General features: G+C 41.7%; 1 protein-coding gene across 2 annotated transcripts in view; it reads right to left on the bottom strand.

Annotated features, from left to right (window-relative positions):
• Grm7 (glutamate metabotropic receptor 7) overlaps nt 1–11,296 on the bottom strand; it is an 837,641-nt gene extending 826,345 nt beyond the window's left edge. For both annotated transcript variants that reach the window (XM_027931895.2, XM_027931894.2), the window contains exon 1: nt 10,778–11,296. In XM_027931895.2, the coding sequence (XP_027787696.1) occupies nt 10,778–11,296 (519 nt within the window). The remainder of the gene's footprint in view (nt 1–10,777) is intronic.
• Between the last annotated feature and the right edge of the window lie 1,661 nt (nt 11,297–12,957).

Raw genomic sequence — 12,957 nt, 5'->3', positions numbered from 1 at the left:
GTCCAGGACAAGTGTATGGGGGGTGTGGTGGTATTGAAGAGTGGAAGGTGAGGGAGAGCTGCTGCCTATCATTTCATAACAATGTAATCAGTCTTATGTGATGCAGTCTTGTGATAATCTTCTCAATTAATTATCAAAAAGCAAGAAGCAAAGCTTAGAATATAAATATGTCCCTACTAAGGGGGATGATGAGACAGTGTATTTGACATTGTGCTTAACTATTCCAGAAATGGTGATCCCAGTAGGCAGAGAAGCTAGTAACTGTGGTCTTTCCAAAATCAAAAGAAGTATTTCATTTTCCTAGTACACTCTTATGCCTGTCATTCATATACTGGCCTGTTTTATTATTTCTATATAAAAAGATGCTAAGTCGGTGTGATGAGGCATAAAAAGGGTGGCTGAGAGGGAGCCATGGTGCTTCAATGTGTGTGTTTTTTGTTTTTAAATCTTAATTCTATTATGCCAATTCCACTGAACTTAATTATAGTGAATACAGAATTACACAATTACCCTCTGTTCTGTTCTTCAGATGCTATATTTTCATAAAATTTACTACATGCTGCTCTCCCCCTGAACACTAGAAATGGATGTGTGTTGATATAAAATGTGTTATAATTACAATTAAAATATAGCTTACATAATGATAGTGGTAAAATAAAATTATAGATGTGTAGAGACAACATGGTCATGAATTCTGAGTATAAGTACATATTTAGACCAATATCTGGTAGCCAAATAAATAAGGAACAGAATCTCGGTGAAGCCAAAGAGGCTATTAAGGGTATATAAATATCTAAAGGGAATCTAAACCAGGGAGATAAAATTTCCCTATCAAGTTTTCATTTAAAAGGTAAATGAAGGACTGAAATCATGGTTCAGTAGGAGAGTACAGGTTTATCAGGCACTATGCCCTGGGTTCAATCCCAAGCACCAAAAAATAAGTACTTAAAAAAAAATAAGATATTAATAAAATTTATGAGTTTCATGAACTGTTCAAAGTATCCAAAGAGGTATCTTAAGTCAGGCATAGTTTTTCTTCTTGAATACCTGGGTAACTGCCTAAACTTAGCAAATGTATCAGAGATGACTAATTTTCAACCAAGTTTAATGAGGCAAATAATAATAATAATAATAATAATAATAATAATAATAATAATAATAAATAGTAGAGTCCCAACTAAAAAGCTCTAAATTGCTTCTCATTAAAGAAGTACCCAATCACAACTAACTTAAAGCTTACAGAATATGTTTACAATTACAATTTCATGGGGGAAAAAAAGGAAATTTAAATGCTTCTTCTAAGTGTTTGTCCTAATGGCATCTGACTAAAATAATTGTGTATTAAATATTACTAGAATAATGAGAAACCATTGTGCTCAGTTGTACCAAGAAAACAAACTACATAATTTCTTATTCATTTGTGATAATTATTTTTAGCTAATATGGATTTTTCAGAATCCACAGTGCTAACTATGTTCAATGCTGGAAGTAACCTTTTCATGTGATTATTATTTTTGTGTGTGGAAGTGGTGCTGGGGATCAAACTCAGGACCCCTCACATGCTAGGCAAGGGCTCTACCATTGAGCTATATCCCAGCCCTGTAATCATCCTTAAAATCTCCATTTTATACAAATTTATCTCTTGTTCAGAACTTCCTTCCAAAGTTGCATACCTGTCTAGCTGACATCTCTACCTGAATGTGAGGAAACTATCTTGAACCTTCTATCTTTAAAATTGATCTTTAAACTCCTAAACTTGCCCCACCTAGAGTCTTTTGCATTTCAAATGATAGTATTGGCACTGTTCCAGATAATCAAATTATAAATCTTGGATTTAGATTTACCCTTGTTGGCTTTCTTGGTTTCATATCCCACATTCCATCTACTAGGGAATACTACTTCAAATAAGCCACTTCTTGGAATGTCTGCTGCCAACATCCCAGCTGAAGCCACCAAACTACCATCTATCTCAGGAACACTTAGAAGTAGCTGCTATCTGTTCTCCCTGATTCCATTCCTCCTTCCTTATCCTCAATACTGACTATAGTGCCTTTTAAAACAAAAGAGATCATGTCAAACCTCTGGATCCTACCTGTGGTTGTCTACATATAGTAAAAAGAAAGTGCTTGTGATGACCTCCAAGGCCTAACACTCTGTCTCCATCACATCTGAGACCTCAGTCCTCCTTTTGCCTCTTCTTCTCCATTGACTCTGCACAACTACAGTGGCTTCCTGGATATCTCTCCAACATGCCAGGCCCACTTGTGCCTTAGAGTTTCAACACTGGTTGTTCCTGTTCCCAGGCAGCAATGTTCTCCTAAATCCACTCCACCAACTCTGACCTCAAGTCGTTGCTCATGTCCCCTTATCAAGGCCACCCTGACCACACTATTTGAAACTGGAGCTACATGTAAACACTTGCAGCAGGGCTGACCCAGCAGTCTTCAGCACATTCCAGGTTCTCTTCCTTCCCTTATCCCACAACTTCCAATATAACATAGGATTTATTTATAACACCCATCTGTTTTCACACATGCCAGTGTAAGCTGAAAGAGAGGAAAGAAGAGAGAGACAGAGAAAGAAAGCGTGAGCTTTTTATTGATGTGTCCATGGAAGTACACATAGAAGGGGTTTAATAAATATTTCTAGGTTGTAGATGAAGAAAATAGGAGTTAAGAGAGAAAAAGTGTTTAAGAAATTTTCCAGAAATTCTGCGGCTATAAAAGTGTTGCATAGAAATCCAAACTTGGGTCTGGCTGACTTCCACTGCTCTTAGCTTCTCTGCTACCTTAACTTCACAGAATTTGTGATCTGTTTTAATCAGGGCATGAAAATTCTCATTCCACTGAACAGTATCAGTAAAGTATTTCTCTTACCCCAGCCCCCCAGACATTCCATTCAAAGAAAAAAGAAAACAGAAAAGAGTGAAATGCAGTATAGGTAATAGGGTCATTTTACAGCAAATTTTACAGCAAATTTAGCAATAGTGATTATTTAAGCAGTAGTGACATTTAATGATAGTACCATAATAATAAAAGAATAGCTTTTTAGATTTATAGAACACTTATGCCAACTTCAGTGCTAAAATATTTCCTTGCATATTTCATGCAATTCCTACAATTACTCTGTCAGACAGGCAAATTTTTATTGTCCCCATTTCAAAGATGAAGGAATTGGTGAAATGTGTGATACCTGTTTGATCAAGGTCAGACATGTATTAAGTGGAGAGTAATGATTTCAGTCCAGGTCTGTCTAATTCCAGGATTTGACTGTTAATCCTTATAGGGAAATTCTGATAATTCTCTTGATACTATGTTTTCTCATGAGCAATGGCCTCAATGATGTTTGCCTGACCAGATACCTTCAGAACATACTCAAGTTTCAAACATGATAAAAATGTTTAAATACTACTTTAACAGAAATATTTCCATCTAAACAATGATGCAGAAGGACTGAGCCCTTATAAGTGGCTGAGTTGCTACCTTCCACCAAGATGCAGAGGAAAAGTCAGCAGCTCAGAATGGAGAACACACAACACCCAGAGATGGAGACTTTTGTAAATGGCCAATTATAAAACTATTAAGCTGCAGCACTTTTATAGCAAGAGGCAAAATAATCCATTAAAATGAAAATTCTCCTATCCTTCCCTCCACAGCCCACACAAACATTAGTGCTGCATTTATTAGGAGGTACTTCCTGTGCTCTGTCAACTTCACTTTGAGCAATTGTATTAATCCGTTCCTCTCACTTTTGCATATGTATCTGCATGATGGATTTCTCCACTGAGGTTTGTAGAAAGGGTGGAGTGAATGAAATAAAGTTTAGGAAGAGCCATCAACAATCATGATGATGAGCACTGAATCGGGACAATAAGGAAGATTTTCTTCTCATTTATTTGAATGAAAATTCTACTGTAGATTTGAGCCTGCATAATGGGCTACCTGGTGACTAACAGAGAAGGGGAACCTTATATTTGGAGGTATGAGATTGTGTTTTTCAGTTTCTATGGGCCTACAGAATTTATCTGTCTTAGAAGTGAAATACAGTATTTCTGTAAACAGATATAGAAATAACTGGCAACTTTGATGTCTTCTAACCACTATGTTTTCAGGGCAGGCAAATCTATAATTATGCTAATCATTTCTGCATTTGTGCAATGACTGAGCAGTATGCATAGTCATTAACAGCCTGAGTGTTATCAGAAAATACGAAGTTGGAACCCAGACTTTGCTCCTCACCAGCTAGGTGACTTTGGGCTATAAAAATTACTTTCCTTTTCCCCCCTGAGCTGGACAATGAAGATGATAATATGTACATTTCTAAGACTACTGTGAGAACTAAATGGGAAGAAGTTATTTTTAGTACATGGCACAGTGGCTCAGTTTGTACTGAGGACTCAAATTGTCATTGTGGTCACTACTACTATTATTGAAAAGAAATTAGAACTCCTATTTGCATAAAATGTGATATGTAGCCTATATTGCTGTAATTTTATATATTTCACTTTTGATCTTATAATCTAAGAACTTGATTCAAGAAACATTTAGTAGTAAACATAATTGAAGGTTAGTTGTCAAACATGAACATGTCATACATTAAGAATTACGACACTCTTTTCAGATACATATTTCCTACAAAAGGGTTTTCTTTTTATGCATATAACATTTATATTTACTGTATCAATTTTTAAAAGGTCCATTAGTTAATTACTCTGGCTATATATATATATATATATATATATATATATATTGCATAAATATCCTCTTAAATAGTAACCATATATGCAATTTAGTTGTTGGGAAAATGTGTTTGCAACTGATTTTAGTTGCCTATTTAAAGAAAAGGGGACCAAAGTAGAGTCAAGCTTGCTGCTTACTGTATAGGGACCCAGAAGTTTAATATACTTTGTATTCCATTATGCCATGAAAATGTTTCTGTGCCCTGGGGATATCAACAGAAGATTTACTTTAATGAAAGGAACTGAGTACAGTTCCAAAGCTTCTAGACAAGAGGCCCATAGGCTACAGTTTACATCAAAAGTATCTGCCCTCTCTCTGCATCAAGATAGGAAAAATGTACTAATGAATGCTTTAAAGCAATTATTATATGTTAGGAAGAGTAAGAAAGGATGTAGACTCCTGAAGATTCCAAACCAGGGCTAGAAGGATTATGTTTAAAGCACAAAAAAATGTATGTTATTCTTCACTTAATGAATGCCTATCAGTGAAAGTTACATTAATGTAGAAAATCAATTGTTTTCAACTGCATGTGGCAAAAATCAAGCTCAAATGTGAGGAGATTTTTTTTTTTTTAATTTAAAGACATGTACTAAAAATTTAGAGGTGAATCTAGATTCAGTGCTAATTGGACTTATAAGTTCCAGGTCAGCCGGGCTCCAGCTTTCTCTCTACTATTAAGCCCCATTTACTTCAGTGTGAGTCTATGCTACAGAAAGTGTTTTCCTGAGTTGGATGGTCACTAGCTGCCCCAGCATCCCATCAACCCCATTTTGGAAATTCCAGAGAGAAGAAATAATTTTCCCACTTTTCTTTGACAGATATGTCTTGGGGAGGATTCTGATTGGTCTAGATAGTCAGATACCTACAACTGAATCAATCAACAGATTTATTCAGCCTTGGACAAGTGACTCATCTCTGGGGCCAAGAACACAGGCAGACTGTCACTATCTAGCAGTTTCCCCAAAGAGAAACCTAGTACTGTTGTAAGATGAGATGGGATGGAACACTGGATAGATGAAACTGTAAACTCCAGAGTTCTCCTACCCTGTCTTGACCACATAGTTAGCTCCCACAAGGTCACTTTCTCTACTACCATTCTTTATCTATATGATGAAGGAGCAGACTGATAAAATAATTTCCAAAAAGTCTCAATATGGGAAATTAGTGAATAATGACCAAGTCAGCTATGTGAAAATACCCTTTTAAATTCTCCCAAACTCACTGAAAGTTCTAACAGGGAACTGGAAGGATGTGTCTGAAGGTTTTGATAAGAGCAGATTTTCTCCAATCTAAAGAAAAAGAGGAGACACTCCTAGAAACTACATTTTTAATCAGTTTTTAAAATTTACATATGACAGCGATATAAGGAGGCTGGTTCATAGTGGGGTAGGGAGGGGGAGCATGGGAGGAATAGACAAACTCTAGATAGGGCAGAGGGGTGGGAGGGAAAGGGAGGGGGCATAGGGGTTAGAAATGATGGTGGAATGTGATGGGCAATATTATCCAAAGTACATGTATGAAGACATTAATTGGTGTGAATATACTCTGTATACAACCAGAGATATGAAAAATTATGCTCTATATATGTAATTAGAAACTACATTTTTTAAAGAGAAAAGTCAAATGAAGTAGATGAGTGAAGAATAATGAGTGAAGAATAATTAAGTGACTTATTGAGGGTAACTTAACCAGTTGATGACAGGATTAAGAAAGACTACAGAATACTCTGTAACCTACCTATGGTGTTTTAGATCTAATAAGACATAATCTGCAGGTAGGTACAAAAAATAGAGCAGTTGTCATTTGTCAAAACTCCAAACATTTGTGAAACTAAAGTAAACTTGCTCATTGCTTCAATTATTCCCCAGGGGAAAAATGCCCAAAGACATCCTAATTATATGGGTTGCATATACATAAAATACACAAGGAAGTCTCTTCAAATATAGCAGGTGCATGTCTTCATTCCTTCCCTCTCTGCTCTTTTAAAAAATGCCCCTTTAAAAAGTACCCACTCACCATCTGTTAGGTAAATTTCCTAAAACCCAGTAAATGTAGAGTCAGAGATTGTTATACAGATTATTCCAAATGGCAGTGACACTTATATTTATGCAATTTAAAAAATATGTAGGATAGAGTTGCCTTTAAAAAAAAATTCCCCACTATAGTAATACCACATTACCCTAGGAGCTGAGTTCTGTTCTATTACATAAGAGAGAGAACAGGGGGAGAGAGAGAAGAGTGGGAACTGGGTAGAAAGGAAGGGAAAGTGTAAGCACTTATGTATAAAACACTATCCTAGAAGTTTGACATTGTATTTTTTTCAATGAGCAGATGAAAAAATATTAACACATTTACAAATGTATGTCAATTTTGGTACAGTCTTACATTTGCATATGCTCCCTTAAGGATACAGTTGACCATTATTTCCATCTAGTTAGTTTGGGGGAGAGGACAAGTGGAAGAGATGCTATTCAATTCCAAGTCTATACTCTGATCCATGTCACTACATGTAAAATACTGTTCATTCAAAATCTGATGTAGCAAAAGTTATTTATACTCTCATAGTGTTTGCTCTCAAGTCAATAACAGAGGAGCCTTGAATAAAAATGTTCCCATTACTTCCCAGTATAATATATCTTATTTACAACCCATAAAACAGTGGTCAGAGGAGATTTATTCTTTGGTTACCAAATTATATAACCTCTCAACTTTAAGCCATCCCCACTATGTGATTATTTTCTCAAAATATGTTACTCATAGTCAATATTAATTTATGTTTAATCTTTCTTAGCATTAAGAGAGTATTATTTTGCACAGGCTCAAATACAAATCTCCAGAAATTCCTCCCTGATGCTTCCAGGCTGAAAATGCATTGCAAGGCAGCGGTACTGATTTAATTCTACTTGGCAGAGCCCTGGCCACACACTAATTTCATTAGCCTCAAATTCCTGGATTTGGAAGACCCACTGGATATGATTCCTGTTCTCAGCCATGTCATTTACTAACCTATTCAGTGTGGCTGTAGAGCAGAGAGAGAGAGGGGGCAGTTGCTCAGCTCCTATCTTTGGGTTATCTTTGGACCAGAACAGGAACGGGCAAATGAGAATTACAAGTCAAAGACACTATTTACATCTGAGTAGTCATTCAAACCCAGGTCCTCACTTTCAGCAAAGAACTTCATCCCAAGGCTTTGCCAGTGGAAGCAGCAGCAGCAGCTGTTACATCTATTGCTATCTCATTACTCTCTCCTGCCCCCCAACACCCCCACACTTTAGTCCCAGAGAATTTCCTCCCCTAAGCTAGAGACTTAGCTCACCATAAATTTATACCTCAATTGATTAGTTTGGCTTCACCTCACACCCCAGCATCCCAGAGGGATCAGAGGGAAAAAGAATACTCAAAACATTGTAAAGAATTCAATCATTTGGAGGAATTTATTTTCTATAGGACAATTTTAATTGAGCTGAACCCTAGAATCCCAGAGAAGATTCACTTGTTCTCTTTTTCTTCATTCTCTGATTGTGTTTATGAACAATGGGGTCTGTGCACCATTATTTTCCTTACTCATTTTGCAGGCTGACAGAAGCTGGAAAACTGGGGGCTGGACTTGAATGCTAGGAGCTTCTGAAATCACATGCAAAAAAAAAAAAAAAAAAACACTGGGAAAGAAACACACACACACACACTCACACACACACACAAATACACTCACACGTCAACTTGGGAAATGGCTAACCAATGGCTATCTAGCTTGCAACACAAGCTACAAGTTAGTGCAACCTCTTCTCAATAAAATGCAGGTGAAAATGGGGGGCTCTTTTCCCCTCAGCTGTTCAATCCAACATGAATAGCTGCAATTTGCAAATTAGAGGAATGACAGTGTTTTCTTTGAATGTTTTAGTCCCAACCCACACTGCACACACTGGCATTCAGTTCCTCTCCTCTCTGGCTCAGGGAATGGGGAAACTGATTGTAAGATCAGCTGTTTGTTTCCATAAATTGCCTCAGGTTCTAAAACTAAGATGAGGAATTGGTTCCTGCTGTAATCTTTTCCAGCAAACAGTTCTGAGCTTAACCTGCAAAGGCTTTCTTCACTTCAACGTGTCTCCCTTTTTTCAGACCCGCAGGCCCATCTGCAGTGGGCCCAATGCTCTGAGTGAAGAGTGAAACAGGCAGCAAAATGATTTGAAAATGATAAACACAAAATGTGCCTTCAAGCCCCAGGAATGAGAGGAAAATGCTGTTATCACCCCAAGCATTGCCCTCTCAAGTTGTCCAGCACTGAGCCCAGAGATAAGGGAAGTACTTATGGGTTTTGATTATAAAACCCCAGGTTCTTCCCCCAAAGCAAACAACCCAGAATTAATCTACCCCCAAAGCACTTAAGGTTTACAAACATCTAGAGATTGTCTATACTGGTACACTCAGGAGGCATCAGGGTTGTTCTAAGGACCAGAGGGGCCATGCCAGGCTGCCCCCTTGGATGAATGCCCCCCCCCTTTCTTGAAAACAAACTTTGCACCCAAGGAGGTGAGCAGTGACATCCTGAGTTTGACAAGGAGTCCCCTCCTGAAACCCACACCCTTAGAGAAAACTCTTGAGAAAGAGACAATTTCTCAGATTTGGACAGCATAATGGTGCCAGGAACATCAAGCATATCTGGGGAAGGGATTAACCAGGCTTGGGTACCATTAAGCACAGAGAGCCTTTCATTAAGAAAGGGCCATATCAAGACAGAGATGAATGGAGAACTTACAACTGAGAAAGAATTCTTGAGAAAAACAGAGGTTGAGGGGGAGAATAAATAATAAAGGGAGGGAAAACAGAGCAAGGAGACAGAGATAGATGCACATACAGGAAGAAACACGGAGAAGAGAACCCTCTGTCGCCGAGACTCTGAAACTCATTTTCTGAAGCTCAAAGCTATCCATTTATACCCAATGCAGCACTGGAGCCCCGGGGCAGAGGCTGCAGGAACAGGAGGCGAGAGAGCACTGCGGTAGAACCCACCGCTCATCAGTCCTGGATCCGCCTTCCTCCCATTTTTGCCGCGGCTCTCCGGAACCCGGAGTAGAACCTCGGGTCCCTGCTAAGCGCACCCCACCGCCCCAGGCGCATTCTTGCCTCGCTCTGAGAATCTTCCTTTGAGATCAGAGTCCAGGATTGGGGTTGGGGGCTGAATTAGGGAGGTAGAAGGCGAGGGGGCGGAGGGAGCAGGCAGTGAAAGCTATTTTGTTTCGCAGTTAGCATGAGCTCATCTCTGGGCTGAGGTCTTAAGTGGCAAGAGTAGAAAGCTGATCGTCCAGCTCCTGCCAGTGGCGGAACTGCAAATGCAATTTAGATGGTGCAAAAAAAAAAAAAAAAAAATTGCCCGGAGGAAATCAACTGGGGGGTCACGTCTGCAGGTGGCATCTCCAGGATTGGGGAGGTTCCCCCACGTATCCTGCCCCTGGCTCTGTTGAAGACTGGCTACAGGTCGGAAATCCAACCTGAGAAAGAAAAGCTATTAACATCCACATCTAGCTGACCCCTCAGTTTAAGAAATGCCTCCTTAAGGTCGTCTCAAAAATTTCCAAAGAAGTTGAGGTTTCCTAGGTGGCTCCAGGTGGGACGCTAGGGAGTTAGGAAATGCCCAGTTTCTAGGCATCTTCTCATCTTTCATATCCATGCGCCTAACCTGCTTTTCTAGGAGCCCAGCACTTTTACAAGCCGGTTTTCGGACCATATTTCACTCTAATGCAAACCCATTTAAATCATCGCCTTGTTTTTCGCAGATTGCTTCTTATAAATGGGGCCATAAATCCAGAATGTCAAGTCGGGTGGAGTGGAGCGTGGACAGGGGAGTGATGGAAGGGAAATAAAGCAAGCAGAGAAGGTACCTCCTAGGATGGAGAGAGAGGGATTCGGCGGGATTTCCAGAGTGGAAATGCGGGAAGGCCGACCTGACCCCGCAACCCTGGAGTCCAAACCAGCTATTAAAGCTAAAAGCGCCTAGAACCAAAGCATGTTCCAACCCGAGGGAGCGCCCCCCCCCCTACCTGGAAAAGCCTCAGAATGTTGGCTACCATGATGGAGACCGAACTCCCCGAAGCCCCAATCACTCCAACTACTTTCTCTGGCTTGACGAAAACGGGGGGCTCGCCATTGGTGCAACGCACGTCGGAGGTGTCCTTCTGGATGAGCGCCTGGACGAAAGTGAGCGACTGTTCGAGCGCATAAGTGTCCCTGGAACAAGTGTCCAGGATCCGCGCGCCCAGCGTCACGTTGGGCAGCAGGTTGGGATCGCTGTTGATCTGGTCCAGGGCATAAAGCATAGCTTCCAGCCTGTGGATCCCGTTCTCCCTCTTGATGTCGCCGCAGGGCACTCCGCTGGGACCCTTGGCGTGCACCGGGAACAGCCCCCCAAGGGTGACGTCCCCCTCAATCCGGATCGAGTGCGGGGCGTACATCTCCTGGCCGCGCGCCGCCGCCGCCAGCGCGCACAGGAGCACCTCCAGCACGCAGCAGGGGAACTTCATCAAAGTCAGGACGTGGAGCAGCTTCCCCAGCTGGACCATGCTGCTCAGACTGCTGCGGTGGCGGCGGCGGCACCGGAGGGGATGGTGGTGGGCTCCCGGAGGTCCGGGCCCCTAGAGGTGAGCTCCTTTGGGGAAGCCCAGGGACTTCTGCAGGCACGGAAGGTGGGGGCGCCCGAGGATGGGCAGCCAGACAGGGTGAGGGGTCCCAGGGCGCCCGCCAGCCTGGGGCGCCTAGCGCTCTTGGGTTCGCCAGCCAGTGCGCCGCGCTCGCGCCGGGGCTTGCAGCTTGTGCTCTGGAACAGCCCAGCACTGGGGAGAGGGCAGGGATTGCTATCGCTTTAAATGGTCGTTCGGCTCCCTCTCCTCCTCCCACTCTCTCCCTCCCTTCCTCGCCTGCTCTCCTTTTCTCCCCACCCTTCCCAGCGCCCGCCCTCCCCACTGGTTTGCATCATCACGCAGGGAGGGGCTGCGTGCTGAGGTAAGGGGGGAGTGGGTGGGCGGCTGGGGAAGGGGGGAGGTTGCCTCGCAATGGGAGTTTCATGGTCCCCAAGGAATTTAGGGATTTCGGGTCGCAGTCGAAGGCTGAGCTCTTGCCCCCAACTCACCGTGGAAGCCTCTTGTCCTCCTACACCCACACCAACCAACATTATGGGTATAGGTGGCAGCAGTCTTGGGATGAGCCTGGGATGACTGGTGCTGACTGCTCCCAGACCCTAGGTTCGGAGACTTGGCTCTTCCCTCTGGGAGAACGTGAGGGAACCAGGAGGAGGAGGAGAAGCCAGTGAAGGAGTGACGCTGGGATACCCTAGTCTTTACTCCTGATTCATCCTTGTGCTAGTTTTTACTAAGAAAAACCTATAACACACCAGAGTCTGATTCATGATTTAAAAAACATTTACCTAGAGGTATCCATAGGGCTAGACACTGGACTAGCCTGTAGGGAAGTAGAAGCCAAGAGCAAACGTTAGAGATAGCATTGCATCCTTGGTATTTAGGGGTTACTAGGGCTATAGCTGGCTAAACTGACCGCAGTCTCCAGCAGCTCTGTGTCAAAAACCTCGAACTCATTGTTTTTCTTCTTTTTGGAACTGAGAACTCCGCAGAGCACACTTTCTTCTCTAGCTTTGACAGGTGTAAGGCTTCCTCCGACCTATTTCCAGAGACGTTTCTGAGATGGTGACAAGCTTTTGCGGTTAGGAAACAGCAGGGAAGAGGTGCTGGTAGGAGAAAAGGACACACATAAGTCTCCCTGTAGATTAGGAATGCCTTTCTCTTTCTCTACTGGGGATCCTGGGGTAAAGTCTGGATGCCAAAGCAGGTTGCAACTGCAATTATGAAGCTCTTTATTATAGGTGTTCCCTCCTGCAAGACTTGGCCCATTAAAGCAACAAGTGGTTCTCATTCCGATGTAAGGACATTTAATATTTTTGTCCTTGGGAACTAGAGTAGACTCAAGGAGATTAACTCAAAGCTTGCTGAGACTTTGTGTTGGAGCACACCAAAACCATATTACACAGAATTGAGGGCAGAAAGAAAACCAGACACAGATGTTTGTTGTTGATGATGGGAAAGTATTACTGTATTTAAGAGGAGTTGGGAGGGACAAAAGATGGGTAGTTTATTATCTCTGCCACCAACTACCTATGTGCCTTTGGCATTTCTATTCCCCTGCTTGAGTTTTAGTTTCCCCATCTGGAAAA

Source organism: Marmota flaviventris, chromosome 20 (assembly GCF_047511675.1).
Source record: "Marmota flaviventris isolate mMarFla1 chromosome 20, mMarFla1.hap1, whole genome shotgun sequence".
NCBI classification, from domain to species: Eukaryota; Metazoa; Chordata; class Mammalia; order Rodentia; family Sciuridae; genus Marmota; species Marmota flaviventris.
This window is presented reverse-complemented; position numbering and strand designations above follow the sequence as displayed.